Below are 17,140 nucleotides of genomic sequence, written 5' to 3'. Positions count from 1 at the left end.
TTTTTCTCGTTTCGGTTGTGAATCTTTGTAATGTAATCTGCCCCTTTCCGAAAGCCGTTTGGGAGGCTTGCGAGATACGCTCCACGGATGGGAAAATCGAATCAGTGGTACGGGAGTGTAAACCGGCCTCCACGGTAGCAGGTAAGAGAGCCAATTGTTCGAACGAAAGTTTCCCGTAGGCGGCTCAAGTATGTGTTTTCCGCCCAGTCCCTGTCCCGGCAGCTGTAGCGATAGCAACGTCTCGCTTACTTTGAACGGGGGAAACGGAAATGTTTAAATTCCCTTCCTCGCATCCGTTGAATATTTTCTGCGTGGCGTGTTGGCCTGAGGGGTGCTACTACTAGCTTCTACATTTCCTCGATGGCTTCTTGCCATTTTTCGCAAATCTCGACCTTCGCAACACACACCTGGAAGGGAATCTGGTTAACCAGAGCATGGACGTAGTAAGGGTGTGGGAAGGTTGGGTTGGGGGAGTCGGCAGTGAAGATTGAATCTGTTTCCAGAAACTTCAAGATACCGGGTCTGGGAGCAGTATCATTTCATCCACTTCCGTTCGTCCTAGGGGGGGCAGTAGGCTCAGGTAGGCTCTTCAACTAGCAGTAATAGCTACCGATAATGAAAAAAGAGGAGATCCTGTCGTATCCTGAGAAAGAGAGACATAGATATGGCAAGGTAAACTGATAGTTGCTGGCCACCATCGTGCTCACCACTGATGGAGGGATACGGTCTGTAGGAGAGCGTTCATGGATGGTAGGTTTGGAAAATTCCAGCGAACATGCCTAACATTAAACCCGAATGCCGTTCCACTCCGTGTCCACAAAAAGTACTCGATTGCTGGAATACTTTTACATTGCTAAAAAAAAGATGACTAATAGAAGTCTCGTGCCGCCAGTCGCTGCTCAAGCGGAACAGCTTTGCTGCTGCTGTGACAAAAAAAAGCACCGGGGAAATTGACAGGAAAAGAAACCGGCAAGAAACGGGTCTTCTGCATTCGTGGAAGATAAATTGCTCAAATGTGCTACAATGTACTGGGAAAAACTTTTAACAGGCTGATGCTGTTTAACATTTGCCTAGGTTTAGCCTCAAAATCTTTAGGCACAACAATTCACCGCCTTTTATTATAGTGAAAAGTTTGAGCTCTTGCTAAATTATTCTAAGAAAATAATGCCGGTAAGACGATGAGCTTCATGACCTTAATATTTTTAAGAGAATTACACTGGACAGTGATAGGTCCAAGGGTTCTAATAAAAACAATTGTAAGCGCAGTTTCGTAGAATTTCGGATGCTTCTTTATTTACAACATAGAAGAATCCTTCTAGTTTTAGGAACGAAAAAGCTCACCGTTCTTCCGTAGTGAAAATGAGCTCAGTATGTCGTTCACCACGATAAGCTTAAACGTTGAAACGATATTTTAGTCTTGCATGGAACTCACAGATCATAAACTAGAGAATTCCACAAAGGCTATTCGAACTACCTTGCAAATTCCAACCTTGAAGCGTCAAGTTCCATCAAACCAAGCCGAAAATGAACTGCAAAGCAAACAAAACACATGAAAACACGCATTCCACTTTCGATATCGGTCGTATTTCACTTTATTTTCCCGTATTTCACTATTCGTTCCCTACACTTGTCACGTGGTGGACGAATTTGGCACCTGTCACGCACTCGCTAATGTCCCGCTGTGCGTGGTGACTGTGCGTTCCTTGCTCCTGCGAAAGGAGCCAATTTTCAATTCGTTCTTACAGCACAAAAATTTGTAAGTTATTGTTATATGTACAGTTTACGCCTAGCCCTGACGCACGTGACTCACCATTGTCATACACAAAGCGATAACACACCATTCAGTACGTTCGTGTACAAAACAACATAAAAGTGGGTGATTGATTCCACCCTCCGCCCGTCGTATGCTCCCCGTGACTTCCGCAAAAGGAAGGTTACGCTTCTACACAGAAATTTCCTGTATCTGTACACGCTTTTTACTGTTGCTGGAGGATTCCTGTTGTTGTTGCTGCTGCTGCTGCTGCAGGGGTTGTTGTGGCTGATGTAGATGATGCAGGTGCTGATGAGGATGATGATGAAGCTGGTGCAACGACGGGGGTCGTAAGATACCTGCACCACTGCTACCCTGCATCAGAAGCTCAGTTCCGTCACGGTGCGTGTAGTCCTTGACCGTTACCAAGGAGCGGGTACTACCACTAATGGCAGGTGTGGACCGGAAGTCTTCACGTAGATCGCGTCTCCTGGTCATGGTGGCGATACTGGTCATCGTTGGTCGCGGTGCGGGATCGGTCGAGGTAACGAGCAGGTGCGAAACTTCTGCCAGATCGTACTGCGTCGATTGATTGCAGAGTTCCTTCGGTAGACTGACGACGGAATAGCTTCTTGTGTCACGCGGATGAGCAGCAGCGGCCGGATGATCCGATCCGAGCGATGATGCCGATCCGGATGAGGATTGTTCGTCCGATGGGTTGGGCGACACGATTGAGACCTTCTTGGGTGAAACCGTACGATTGTTGCTGCAGGACGACTGATGATGATGGTACAAATGCTGTTGCTGCTGCTGCTGTTGAAGTTCACACTTATGCGAGTGCTTAATCGCGGAGGTGCTACTGCGTCGCATTGAGGTCGCATGTCCATGGCCGTGATAGTGTGGTGTCAGCGATAGTTCGATTGTCTGTATGCCGTTAGGTCCACTACTTTGTGCAGCCTTAGTGAGCGTAGCAGTAGTATTGGCGGTGTTTGAAGCCACTCGTCCCGTTGCACCTTTTATGGACACTTGCTCATCTGTGTCCAGGGATTGCTGCTTTTGTGCCTGAGTGGTACTGAAAGACGTTTCCTCCTTCAGCTGTTGCCCATCGCTAGACGCGGCAGAGGCAGCGGCAGCGGCAGCCGCAGCTGCCGCCACAGCACCAGACGAAGACTCGACAACGTTCAGCCGTGATTCGAGTTCGAGCAGATTGATCTTCATGCGGGAGTTGCTTTCGCGCTTTTCGCGCTGATAGTAGATCGCGACAAAGATCAGTACGTTGAGAAAGAGCAGAAAGCACCCGACACCGATCGTGATGGCGAGTGCGGTCGAGTAGCTGCGATGGTAGCTGTTCGTCAGTCGGTTAATCAGACTACGGTTAGAGTCGCCGTGATGGGCGGGAAGCGCGGAATTGTGTAGTGGCCAGGATGCCGAAGCCGTCTGGATGAAGGTGATATTGGGGGGACATTCTGCGTTAAACGAATAGAGAAAACATAAGAACGGAATGAAACATGGTATTGACGTTGATGGGGTTTTGAATCCGGTTCAACGAACTTAACATAAAGTTAGAACAAAGCCAAACTAAACTTCGTTTTCATACCCGTCGAGATGGATTGCAGTATGGTGGAGGCGATCGTTTCCGTCTTATGCATTTTAGAGGTGGTCGACGTTACAAAGCCGATGTGCATGAGCGGTGGTTCTATGATCTGTTCACGCACCAGTCCTGTCGAAGAGAGTGTTAAATATTTTATTTGAAGACAAATAAGCCTGAAATACATGACCTGTTCGTCTACCTACCATCGTAGAACATTGCATTTTCTTCACTGAAGTGATGGTGTCTCATCGATAGCTCGGGAATATTGAAGGAAGAGTGCAGCTGTGGAATCAGGCTAAGCCAGAGCGAAAGTTTATGTCCTCGGTAGTGACTTTTCGGCACAACTTGACTTCCTGTAATGCGACGATGTTTAAGTAAAGCTTACTCATACTGATATATTTAATTTGTAGAAAGGAGAGTTCGAAGAGGAGTTATATCAACGGTATTGCTCTAGTCAGTCAATCTTCTAAGATACGAATCTAAACAGTAATGATCAAACAACACCATTCAAAACAAAATACTACAAACAAAATAAAAAACTTTTTTTTTATATAAACCGTGCTCATTTGAATGAAACTTTCAGGCAATAGCTTTGTTACGGAGCAAAGCACTTTACTCGCTTATCCCACGTGATTAATACAATATAATAATAATTATTATGGATTTTCCCAACCAAATTTTATCCTTCATAAAATATCAAAAGTATGTTCGTCAAATCTACACCTAGATATTCATTGCTAGAGCTCTTTCTTAGTATTACCGTTGTACGCAACTGTTAGTTGAATGGAAATGTAAACAAAGCACCAGTGTAATCACTGTGGCTTCCTTCGTCCCTTACCCACTTACCTATTTCCATGAAAACTTGATTGGTGGTGTCGTAATGTCCCCAGAATGGTAGATTGTACTTGATGGTCGTAAATCCACTGTACACATAGTCACTGTCCACACTGTAATAACTCGGTTCAGTCTCGCCCCGCCCGCCAGAGGACGAATCTCCACCGTCCTGCCGATCGTCATCATCCTCATCACCGTCCTGACCATCGTTGCCGTTCGATCCGCCTGGAAGCCCGCTCTCCTCGCTCGATCCATAGCCACCCGTTTCGCCTGAATTGTACCGCTGAAAGTCGGTAGAATACCTCGTTCGCTTCCGGCGCGAATGTTTCTGCTGGCGGTTGTTGGCTTCCTTGTGGTAGTACTGCTGCAGCTGCTGTTGCATCAATGCCTGCTCCGGCGTCAGCAGGGACTGGCCCGGGATGGCCGGAAGTGGATTTCGTGGTTGCAGCGGATCCTGCTGCCGAAAGGACGACAGGAGCTGACGCATGAGCGTCTCGTTGTGTGGTTTCTTTGCCGGATTCCAGCTACGCTTATTGTTACTGTTCACGAACACATCCATCCGCGGTGAACCCCGTAGTCCGTTCGGGTTCCTGGCGATATTGAAAGCAAGAAAATCGGGACTATGAATGTTAAAGTGGAAAAGTACCAGGCGCCTCCATCGGTTCACCGCGTTTACACTGTGGACGTCGCAATCGGTGAGGGACGGTGGCTAATACGTACCCTGTTTTTACAAAATTACACAGATAACGCATCACGGTGCTGCTGACCTGCATGTCCAGCCGGGTGAGGGTGAGTGGAAACATCGGTGATGGTGAGAATCCTAATGCAAAAGGCACATCCTCGCCGCGAACGGACCCACTCCGCTGGTGGTTTAGAAGTTATTGGTTAGTGCGAATTTTTTTTTAAATATAACATTTGTACCATTTTTTTAAACTTTTTCAACTTAAAGCCAAACTGACTGTAAACATTATCATGCTTAGCTTTAGGCGTTATAATGTGTGCAGCTAATTAATTCATCTTAACCTATCAATACTTAGATCACAAATATCTAGAAACATACCTGGGGGAATTTCCACTCATGAGACTGATGCTTAAATTGTAGAAAGTACGATCGTCCACCCTGTAGGCTGTGCAGATGGCTAAGCTGAACTAATGGAGCCGCCGTCAGCCCATCACTCAACAGTTCCAACACTGCATCCCGATAGCCGTAGGCGCTTCTCGGTGAACGTTCCCAGTTGGTGTACTCGTTCTAAGGGAACGAAAAAATACAAGAAATACAACACAAAGACACAAGGTTAAAGTAGTAACGCATTAGCACACTGCCGAAAAGTTGAACTAATTTGACAAGGTTAATGTAAAAAAAATCAACTTTTGAAACGTTAAAAGCATTCACGGGTAAGAATAGCACGAAGCATCCTGCTATAACCACAAATTTTAAACTAAAAATAAAAAAACACACACACACACATATATATATATATATATATATATATATATATATATATATATATATATATATATATATATATATATATATATATATATATATATATATATAAAAGTTATTCCTTCCCGCTAGCAGCACCGGGCGGAAATCGAAAATGAAGCACAAAATGAATGTCCCTGACAGTCGGTTCGTTTCGGACATTTATTTTGTGCTATTTTCCTTAACGCTATCCTTTCTTTAGCCACCCAAACGCAGGGATGGATCAAACATTCCGGGCCAAAGAATTCGATTCTGGTACCTCGGTTTGACTTTTACCCATTTATTAGTTAATTGGCAATTTACGGATTTGCGCTTCCATTGGCTTCCCAGCTCTGTCGACGCTTTCGACCGAAGCGTTAATAAGATTTTTTGTGATTAATTTACCGCCACCCACTGAGTTTATCCCGTGCCCCCGCACGCTGTCCTTCTCATTAATTTGTTTGGCTAATCAATTTAAAGCAAATTTTGCAATATTTTTGTAGCCAAAGGTTTCGAGGAGGTTTGAGAATGGCGTTGTCGATGGATCCCCAACAAAGGGATGATCAGAAAGGATGAAAGGCAAGAAGCGGCTATGTGGCCGTGTCGTTTGTGATTTTCAAAGACAAAATGGGGGATAAAGGAGCACGTGCGAGTGAGAGAGAGAGAGAAAGAGTGTGTGTGCGAGAGAGATTTATAAATGTAGCGATAAAAAGCAAAAGATTACTGTAACCACTAAGCTAAAGAGCTTTTCCCTCGTCTTAATTAAAGTTGCATGAAAGACAAGCAACACGAGAGTGGCCAATTTTTGCTGGATACTTCCCTTACTAAACTTTTTGAAACTTTAGCTTTTATAGGGCTTTTGTGTGTGTGTGTTTTTTTTGTAAAAGTTTGAGGAGAGTTACAGAGACACTTCTCGTGTTGGTTATGTTACAAACCAATATAATAATCATGAAATTGTTATTTGAAACTTTGTTGGATATGAATACAGTTATGTACAAAGATAATATTAACAACTTTAACTGTTAGTTTATAAAACATAACAAATCGTTTTTTTTTTAATTCGCAAAGAACGGCTTGGTCGTACTACTTACATCCATCTTAGTTAAAATTAAGACAGATCATTTTAGAAAACTTTTTGCTGTATTTTAAAATATTACTAATTAATATCCTCTGGAAATCTTCTTATACTAAAGTAAATGTAAATTGTTCTGAAAAGTAAGGCCAATTTTCCTTTTTTAGAAAATTAATATTTTAACGGTGTTGGTACCTTTATGCCCGATGGAAGGGAAACACAAACAAAACAAAAAAGTTTGCATTCAAAATAACAATTTTATGATCACTAATAACTAACTCCGGCAAGTAACCCTGTGGTTCCTGCTGATTTCGCTATTAAAAGCAAAGAAAAAAAAATCCACGTTCGACTTTGCTTCGATACGTTAAAATGTTTGAACTTGCTTGCCTTCCTGCCTGCCAGCCTGCCACTAAATAATTAAATTGCTTGTTATTGATTAAAACGAGTTCAACCAGCACCAGTGAATTAGGGCAAAACGCACCGAACTCGATGGCAGGAGGGCAGCGTTTTTTGCTTCCTCTTACGGCTCCTTTTTTGGTTAAAAACCACCGTCAAGTTTTCGTTTCATTATTCACCAGCATTAGCGTTCCGCGCGTTTTGCGCGTGTAAGATTAGAGCGCTCGGGTGCACACCGCACTTCAAGGAAAGGAATTAAACCGATTTTGTCTAAAAGATAGTTTACGCTTTCACTTTGACTGCGGTTTCGGTGTGCCCGGGCTGTGCGGTCCAAACCGCAGCTCACGCGAACAACGCGGTTCTGCCAACACGGAGGTGTCTTACCTTCAGCGCGGAGTAGATCTCGTTCAGATGGAACCGGTAGGTGTTGCGTACGAAGGTGCGCAGGATGCGGTCGCGCTTGGTTTCGTTGAAGCCGAACTCGAGATCCGCGGCCGTCAGCTCGAGGTAGGACTCGTACGTTGTCAGCCCGAACAGGACGTCCTGCTTGTGGAAGTTGCTGAACTCGATGCCGCTGGTACTGTAAGTGCAGAAACAGACCGGTTAGTACCGAAACTTTTGCGGATGGCTAAAGTTACGCGCAAAGAAAAAGGTCACAAAAGGTCGGGCCTCCAAAAACATCATCATCATCATCATCATCATTACCGTCATCATCGTAAATATTGTCCTACCTGGCGATCGCGGAGTCGGTCGGTATTTTAAGATTATTAATAACGGCCGCCTTGGCCGGTGTTATGACGGTTCCGTCGACAAACGGTGCAAATCCTGGCAAAAATCTGTTTCGCCGCAAGCCGTAGCAATGAGAGGAAGGAAATTAAAAATCAGCACAAGATAATAATTATCAGCGGGAGAGTTTTGTTGATATTTGCTGTACCACCCGTGCGTCCATTCCCCTCTCAAAGGTGAAATGCCAAGTATTTGTTTAAGCTTTTTTTCCTGCTCTTTAATAATATCTATATACTGCCTAAAGTGAATCGCCCCACCCCTACGGCCGAAGTTCCATGTAATCTGAGCAATCGGAGCGGACGGTTTTCGATTCAAGGGCTGATTTGCACTTTTGTTTTAACATAATAATGGAATGAAAGGCACAGAAATGGCATCTTTTATCTGTTTCCACGAAAAAGCCAAAAGAAAAAGGACCCCTCCAAATTGTTTTGCATTTATTGCACTTTAATTAACACTCAGTGGGTACTGTTTAGGGATGGTTTGAAGAAAAAAAAAAAGGGAAGTAAAAACATTCGTGTGGTAGTGGGGCAAAAGTTTCAAAAGTGGGCTCGTGGGATTCTACCGCAAAAAAGTTTGAATGTATAGTTGGAGATTTGTAATCGCATTGTTTGTGTTATGAATTCTTCCTTACTTTTTATATGGGTTTATATTGTATTTTTGTCTCGAGTGAAATAGTTTTCTTAGAAATAGGAAACATTTACAGCCAACAGTTTTATTTTTACAGCAAAGAACTTGTCATAATTTGCGTTTCTAATTGAATCCTGGCAACATGGCAAGGCAAATCTCTTGAACTGCATAATTCTTAAGCAAGCCTCATAGCAGTAGGTCCTTGAAAGTAGTTAAATATTCCACTTACAAGATCTCTTCACTTATGCAATGTCGATTGTGATCTGAACAGGTGCATACAAACATGTAAATGAGACAACTGGGCTCAAAAGTCTAATTCCGGAAAGAGGAATTTCAAATTCCTCGGTATCCTTCATTTGGTACTGTAATTTCTGGATATGATATAGCACCGATCCTGCCGTATGAGAGACAAAAAATAGCATCGAACTACCAAGTATTTAAATTATCATATTAAAACTTGTTCGCTTATTAAGTTGCTATGAACGCACATTAAGAATAATCATTCTTCACTGTATCGAAGATTTTGATGGAAAGCTTAAAAAAGTTCATCCTATTATACAAACATTTATCAACCCTTAAGCAGCGTTACCCTAACGGGACTGTACTTAACCGCTAATAACCCAACAAAGATTTCAGTAATTGGTCATCAAAAAAGTCATTCGGGTTAATACGCCCACAAAACATTTGCAATAATAATCAACCACATTAAAAACATTGTAAACATAGAGCGAAACTCTCATAAAGTAATAATTATGCCATTGAGTCATAACTTTCGTTTTGTGTCACAACTATAGAAAAAAAGGGTCCCATTTGCAAATGTGTTTCCGAAAGGTCCGCACGATCTGTGACCGTGTCAGGCCATAATGAAAAGTATAAACACTCCGAGGACACCATGAAACATTTATGATGTAAAGCTAATGGGTTGCCGGTTGCCGCACGCTCAACAGCCGTGCTTTCCCTCTGGATTTTAAACCCATGGCTTGGTGGTGGTGGTTTGGTTGGCAAAAAAAAAAAAATAGAATACTGTACACGTTAATGAACAAACAAATACACGTACAAAACTTACCTAGGACTACTCAACGATATATTCATAAGCTCCGCTAGTGACTTGGTCCGCAAACAGGGGGCCAAATCTTCGTTCACCACGTCGCCCGTGCATGAGGTCTGTTGGGCTACTTTGCGCTTCACGGACAGTGGATCCCGCTGGATGGCCCACGGTGACAGTGCGGAACCGCTTAGCAGCACCACACGGTGGATCAGATCTGTCGAAAAGACAAACAGAGCATGCTGAGAGCGTGTCGATGTGGTGTCGGGTTGGATATCAGTTAGCTTACCTCCAGCCACTGGTGATACGGCAAGGATGTTGGCGAGGGCCGCACCCGTCCCGTGGCCCATCAGCGTAATCTTTGCCGGATCGCCCCCGAACGCGACCAAGTTCTCGCGCAACCAGTGCAGACCGGCCACGAGATCCATCAGCCCGAAGTTGCCTTGAGCACTTCCCTTAGCACCAGTTTTCAAAAAACCTTCCGAACGGGCGAGAAAGAGCAGGAACGAGACGGAAAAGGTTAGTTAGTCGGTTGGCTAGACTGCTAGCCCTGGTACCAACGGCACCCATCAGTCGGTTAGGTCGCGTGGGTTACACTGTGGCTTTAGCTTTATTTGAATTCTTTCCTTCATTGCATCACCCATCGGATGGTGGAATATTGTTTCGAACGTGCTCTCGATGCCGTCGCAGTATGGCTCTCCCGGGGAAGCAAACAAACTGTGACTGGTGGGCGGGATAAAAAACTAAAACTATCCGCTAGATAATGATCTCGCTAATTTGCAAGATTTCATTCTGCGGGACGGACATTGGTTGCGTTACGCTTCGTTGCCAAGCCGACAGGCAAATACGCGAGCGAAATGTAAAAGTGGTACGGTGCGATGAAGCGCACAAAAGGGAAGGAAACTACTTTGAATTATTTACTGTTTAAGTGTACTTTTTTTCAACTGGCAGTAGTTGTTTGAAGTTGTCTTTTAGCTTGTCGTGTAGTTTTAGTGGCTATGCATTTCTTTTTATTCTAATTGTTCTAAGTTAAATAAGGAACTTCGTCGGAAAATCGTCCCCAGGTTTTTAATTGACTTCTCAGTCTTTGCCTATGGGTTGGAAAACTGGAACTTTAATTGGAGTTTTGAATATAGCAAGAGACTAATAGCATTTGGTTTGGTCATTCCCTTTCTGTAGCACACACAAATATTGTTAGTGGTATCTGTTTTATATTGTTTTTATTTATGCTGTGAGTGACTGGTTTTTGTGTTACTTTGTCAACTTTGTCAAGATTGAAATGTATATTTAGATAACTACCTCAATCTTGCTGTATATTGCTTGAACAAGGTTAGTTAAGCCTTTTTTATTGAACTTCGTTTTTTAATGATAAACTGGCTAAGGAAACGCTTCCAATATCCCGCCGATAAAGCTATTCGGTGAAAGTTTTGCCCACCACAAACAACATACTACTCAATTTGATTGAGTCACGTGATCACGTGCCATGATTGTATGTATCAACAGCTTGTGTTTTTTGTCACACAGTATCGCTGTGCCTGCTTTGCGAACTCAATGGGATGAAAGTATACCGAACAGATGTGTCGCTTTCTGCGGCCTCTACGCAAACTTAATAAAAATGTCAACAGCCTTTGTTCTAAGAGCTTCAAGTTTCCCGGAAAAAGCAACAAAAACACAAAGCACCTGTTTCCGAAGTTAGTAAGCTTTATTCGAAACTTTTGCCAAAGAAAAACATCAAATGAAGGTATTTATCTTGCGAACTTTTGCTGATGAGCACAGTGGCCATAGTCGGCGGAATCTACGGATGGGGAAATGGCGAAAGATAGGAAGAAAGAGCAAACGGGGCGTCGAACTTACCTAAAACTCCTAGCCTAAAATTTATTGTAACTACGATAACATTCCCGTTCATTGCAAGCGTCGAACCATCGTAATGGTTGCCGGAGTTCCACTCGTAGGACTCGCCGTGGATATATACAATTGATGGTTTGAGGTGATCCGGCCGATGAGCAGTATCATCTGGCGTGTCGTGGTGTTTAAGAGGAAGTGGATGCGAAATGTAACAGTGAAATTAGGAATCAAAATTAAGCCACGAAAAACCCATTGGAGAACTGTTTGCCAACGAGGGGTTGATTGAAACCCGCGGTGAGTACATCTGTCGGTCGTTGTTGATTCCATCGGACGACTTCACTCCCACAATGCTTGCAGTCGTGCTTGAAACGTTCTACACTGCAATGCACTACGGAATTGAGGCCGGACCGTGGGCTACTCTCGGGCACAGCATCCTGCGAAGTGCGGCACGTTGACCTACCTGCGTGTGGCACGTACAGATTGAGATATAGACAGTCCTCCGACTGGTTGACCAGCGTCGGTACTAGCCGTCGGAGTTGCTTCAGTCGATCGATTGGTAGATCTCCCAGCACTCCCGCATCGGTACCGTCCAGCTTGGGCAGCTTTTGCGGACAGACTGGGGCAAACCGATCTACCAAACGTGGAGATTTCCACGTAGACGGCGTCACCGGAGGCATGTACCTGGGACGAAAACAATGAAGATACGATCATGGCACGCTGTAAGTGTTGCACCAGAGCTTGGCCGACGTACCTCAAACTGCCGATTGGAGGTGACGCGTACGGTACACCCAGGAAGCCCTCGACGACCACCGGTACCGTCCGGAAGACGATGCCCCGCAGTGGTCCATACTTTGTCTTGACCAAGCTGTTGCTATAGGTGATGTTGTTGAGTGAGCCAGCGGGTGCCGCACCGGTTCCCGCTACCCCAGACGGTGACATTCTGCTCGTACCGGAGAGCCATATCGTTAGAAGCAGGAAGACTACCGTCAGTTGCCGATCGTGTTGCCGTCCGTCCGTGCGTCTCCCGAGTGCCTTCATTGGCAACGCGATCGTTGTTGGACCGTAGTCGGAAGCGGATGCGGTACTAGCATGCTTCGGAAGCGGGCTCGTGGCTGCTCGAACTATCCCAACCCACGGTGGCCACAGCACAGACCATTGCCGAGGCCCTCCAAGCGGGCGCTGGACAGGCGGTCCAAGCTGCTGCTGCTGCTGCTGCCACGTTTAGGACCATCCAGCCATGTCCTTTTGAATCGATAGACACCTGGAGATGGAGATAGGCATTTGCCGAAGATAAAAAAACGGTAAGAACCACCAGAAACACACTGTTATACTTGAGGCACACTTTGCGGTACTAAACCAACATTACTCTGAAAGATCACTTCACGAGCTGCCGGATCCATAGCGAAAAAAGCAGTGCCAAGACTGTTCTGTTCACACGAAACACCAACGCACGACTACGCCTGTTCCGTGGCGGAAGTTCACGTTTTATAGAGGCCCGACTGTTCCATAAAATGTCATAGTCCGCAACAGTGTCTTTTCCCGCAATGGGTGAAGTAATTAACGTTTGTATTAAAAATTGAAAAAAAACTACACATCACACACTTTGCCTGTTTACTTTGTAAGGCTTTTGATTTTTGAGCTGAAAGGATACATTCTGTTGCTCGGTCAATGTTTACATCGGCTTTTCATTCTCATCAGCTCCCTGAATGGGTGCTTAACCGGAAGACACAATACTCTCCCATTTTCGCTAAAAACGGTCTTCACAAAAGATGGGCTCCAGCACACCAAATGGGATGCTGATTTCCCATGAATATACTCCCCAGGATGTAATATACATGTGGTTAAAGGGAACGGATTTCAATATCGAGACGAAACCCACCCTCCCATCTTTACTGCTGACGGCAGGCAAAAACAACAACAACAGCACTAGGAAAAGTATCTTCACCTTAAGCAGGAAATAAAAAGCGGGCAAACCTTTGCCGGGACGCTCGCCGCTCGCATCTACTGCATCGGAATGACGATGCTTTGCATATTTCATAACCTCATTTCATCTATCCAAACAGTTATCTCGGCCAGCTTAAGGGGGCTACTATGGTCTTCCTGTTTGCTTCCCACCATCATCGTCATCATCATCATCGTAGGAATTCCTGGGACTTTTTTCGCTATTTACGTCCCTCCCTTTATGGCCACACCCTTCGTATCGTTTGCCTTCCGCTTTTGGGATGCTATCGATAATACGGAATAAAAAAATAATCAACCAGCTAAACGATAACGAGCCGAACGAGGTGGTGATGATGCCGGAGGGGGGCCAAACATTACATACTCCATTAGCATCCGGTCAAAGGAAAGCAGCCGGAAAGCTGTGTCCGCCCAACGGATTGGTGAACGGTCTGCAACAAGTTGAGACGCGGAAGCACTGTAACGGTTGATTAACATTTGACTCTTTCGATGTGCTCTATCGCATCTTACACGGCGTTGACCGTGTCCTGCTGCTGCTGCTGCTTCTGGTGCACTGCGGGCCTATTAGTGAAAAAGATTTCGAGTTTTTTGTCGTCCCCTCCCCCTGTACAAAGCGATACTGATTTCTTGCACTGGGACAGAAACAGTTGGCAAACGATTTTCCCAAATTGACAGTGATGCCATCCAATGGAATCCCCTTAAAACGGGCGCGCTGTGTACTTAAGCGGCACCCATGGTACCCGGTCCCGCCGTTATGTATGCAATGTGCATACGTGGCGATTCCCACTAAACTAGGCCACTGCAGCCCGGGTTGCTGGCGTGAGTTAAGCGTTATATCCGCCAGCAAATATGCATACATGATCCAGATGGAAGCACCATGTCCGTGAGTTTGTCTGCCTTCTTCGAGTGGATTTCCAGTGTTTTATTCTGTTCAAATCGTTTAACAACGGTTTTCCAGTGCAGTTCGGGGTGAGTCAGAGTTTTGAGTGAGTAAGTGTATCTGTATGTGTGTGTGTGTGTGTCTGTGTGCTCGACATTGGCAAAAGGAAAAACTGGGGTTATGCTTGTCATCCGCATTTGACTTTTTGGCTCCAGTTTTGACCAGTATGTATTAGGATGATTGCAGAATGAAAACACACTCACTCACATAGAGGATTATTTGGAGGACGTTCGCTGACCCTTGTGTATCTCCTCTCCCCTTCCTCGAACCTCTCCGAACCCTCTTCTATCCCATCACAATTCCCAGCATTGTATAAACATTAATTATCAATCAGTCCACGTCTCCACCATGAGGCAGCGTGGTGGGCTAGAAGTTTGTTGTTTCTTTTTAATTGGTTGTGTGGAATGTTGGTAGTTTATTTTAATTTTTCCCTCCCCCGGGCAGCCAAGTTTCCAGCCGGCGGTTTTCCGGATCGTTGAAAGATATCCGTACCCTTGGGTAATAACCAGCGGATGGCTATGGCGAAGAACTTCTCCCATCGTCGTACTTGCTCGTCCCCTAAAGGCAAATTATACACCACGACGAAACCCAGAGCCCAGGAATGGTGCAGAATAATTAGGTTAAACTCTTTCACTGACACATGTACACAAGCGCGAGACAAAACCAACCCCCGGCCAAGTGGGAACAATTTTGGCCATCCGCCCGAAACATGTCCCAACAGGATGCGAGAGCAAAGCGCGGAAGCACCGAGCAGGGACCTGGCTGGGGACGCGAGCTTAGAGGCAAACTTTAACACTAACCCCATCGGCCTCCATACGGTTGGTGGAATGCAATCTGCCTGAAGCTTTGACAGAACCAGGCCACTTGCCGGATGCTGTGGATATTATCACAACCGGCCACAGCAACACAGCAGCACAGCCGCCTTCGAAAAGTCGTAAACTCGTTCCCGTACCAGTCGCGGGCGGCAGTAAAATTAACCGCCTGCAAGTATGCACGCACTTGTCCCGGTTCGACGACTTTCACGTTGGCTCGCTATTTTGAAGTCTTTCCTTGTGCTTTGTTGTTGTTGTATATATTTTTTTGGCCTCACTTTTGCTTTGTTCTGCCCACTGAATGGAATTAATTTTACAAAAGTTTTTGTCCGCATCGTGAACTCCGAAGCCGCCCGACAGTTGCTTCCGGTGACAGTTTTATGAGTGTACGACTACGTCCGACGGTTGGCTAGGAGGAACAAAAACAAAAATGCTGCCAGGTCCTGGCGCTACGCAGGAACAGCAAGGAATGTTTGCTGGAAGATGATATTGAGCTGAGCAGGATGACTGTTACTACCCCCGGGGGCGGTTTTGTATGCGGGTTCATTTACAATAAGGTCGTACCGAAAGTGGTGTTGACTTTTTTTTTAGGTGACATGAAAGGATTTTGTATGCAAAGGAGCACCGCGTTGGGTGAAGCACTTCTTTGAACGGGAAGAACCTTTGCCCTGCTCGAAAGGATTAGAAAGTTGAATGCAAAGTTATAACAAGCTTAGTTATTGTAAGCACTGCCACCATCATTATTTGCTCCTGTGAATTGGCCGTAAAGTATGCAACCCATAAAACAATACGGCTAAAGTTGGGCAATTTTCACAATCATATCAGCTTGTTACGACTCTATCGTTTGCTGTTTGGGTCACGTTAAGAAATGTTAGTGGAATATTGCAATTGATCGCTTTACATGGTAGTTCTGGTTACTGTGTGGTACGACAAACCGTATCAAGCAGAACATAAATCGGCGCAACACCTTCAAAGCAACCTGAAAGTAATCAAAATGCGATTAAAGCTGTTCCCCTACTTAAAGGCTCCTTCAACCGAGAGGATTCTACTGATTGCACCTTCTCCCTTGGTGAGGATGTTGGTTAAAAGCGGTAGGAAAAAGTGTTTGAAATAATTTTAATGGAGCTTTATCTCGTGTCTCCCGGATGACCGAAACGTTTTAAATATTTATCACAACACGACGTCAGGCTGGCCACTCTTTGCAAGAAGCATCGTGCTTGTCGGTACCCTTGACTGTGGAAGACAGAGACAGCGCGAAATATGGGTGATCCGAAAAGGGCAACCATAAAAACAAGGCAAATTATTATCCCATTCTGTACCTTACTCCCACTCCCACTCTCTCACTCAACCCCGCCCCCCTTCCCCAATAACATTCCATGTACAGCCCCACAGTGTCTTACATTTAACGACCCTGCCCTGCCAAAATCACGGGCCAATAAAACGATCTTCTCCCGGGAGAATATTAACCAGGCGAAACAGGAAAGATTTATCATCGAGTCAAACACGCCATTGTGACACTGCGGAATTAGACACATGCTTAACTCGAAAGCACGTGATGGCACAAAAACGAAGAGCAGAACAAGAAAAATGGCAAGCAAAGAAAAAGTACAAAGGGTCACAAAAACTCGCTGGTAGCATATCCTTACATCAGTCACAATCCGCTCGACTGCTACCTCTGCCACTGTTGCTGGTGCTCGACTTCCCCATTAATCTTCCAGGCAGCTGTCCCAAACGGGCCTAGCTTGCACAACGAGAAGGATGAGAGTTTCGCTTCAATTTCGGGAAAGCGAATGCCTAACCCACATAAGCCACCCGGCGACCTCTTGCCGATAAGGCCGCCCCATGCTTCGCGCCTCGTTAATGCGATGCGATGTGAAGAAGTGATCGATAATCAATTCGGAGAAGCGAAATCATTCGTTTCCATTTGAACCGATTTCTTACCTTCACCCCACCTTCATCGCCATCCGGTTCCGTTCACTCGGTTTTGTTTGAATTCCTGCAGGAAATACAAGCGCAAA

At 45.1% G+C, this 17,140-nt stretch overlaps 1 protein-coding gene across 5 annotated transcripts in view; it reads right to left on the bottom strand.

Moving 5' to 3' along the window:
- Positions 1–1,566: 1,566 nt before the first annotated feature.
- LOC118504330 overlaps positions 1,567–17,140 on the bottom strand; it is a 36,415-nt gene continuing 20,841 nt past the window's right edge. Inside the window, exons 1-14 of one of the 5 annotated variants that reach the window (XM_036038663.1) lie at positions 12,754–13,103; positions 12,163–12,672; positions 11,872–12,092; positions 11,421–11,579; positions 9,856–10,044; positions 9,588–9,783; positions 7,840–7,944; positions 7,493–7,688; positions 5,236–5,424; positions 4,896–5,038; positions 4,188–4,765; positions 3,545–3,694; positions 3,348–3,470; positions 1,943–3,216 (exon numbers count right to left, since the gene is read on the bottom strand). In XM_036038663.1, coding sequence (XP_035894556.1) covers positions 1,943–3,216; positions 3,348–3,470; positions 3,545–3,694; positions 4,188–4,765; positions 4,896–5,038; positions 5,236–5,424; positions 7,493–7,688; positions 7,840–7,944; positions 9,588–9,783; positions 9,856–10,044; positions 11,421–11,579; positions 11,872–12,092; positions 12,163–12,449 — 3,810 coding nt within the window. In that variant the 5' untranslated portion in view covers positions 12,450–12,672; positions 12,754–13,103. Of the gene's footprint in view, positions 3,217–3,347; positions 3,471–3,544; positions 3,695–4,187; positions 4,766–4,895; positions 5,039–5,235; positions 5,425–7,492; positions 7,689–7,839; positions 7,945–9,587; positions 9,784–9,855; positions 10,045–11,420; positions 11,580–11,871; positions 12,093–12,162; positions 12,673–12,753; positions 13,104–17,140 lie in introns of those variants that run through there. The other 4 variants (XM_036038662.1, XM_036038661.1, XM_036038665.1 and 1 more) reach the window with 4 other exon arrangements.

This window comes from Anopheles stephensi, chromosome 2, assembly GCF_013141755.1.
Source record: "Anopheles stephensi strain Indian chromosome 2, UCI_ANSTEP_V1.0, whole genome shotgun sequence".
Classification (NCBI taxonomy): domain Eukaryota; kingdom Metazoa; phylum Arthropoda; class Insecta; order Diptera; family Culicidae; genus Anopheles; species Anopheles stephensi.
Note: the sequence above shows the minus strand (reverse complement) of the source record. Positions and strands in the feature narration are given on the sequence as shown.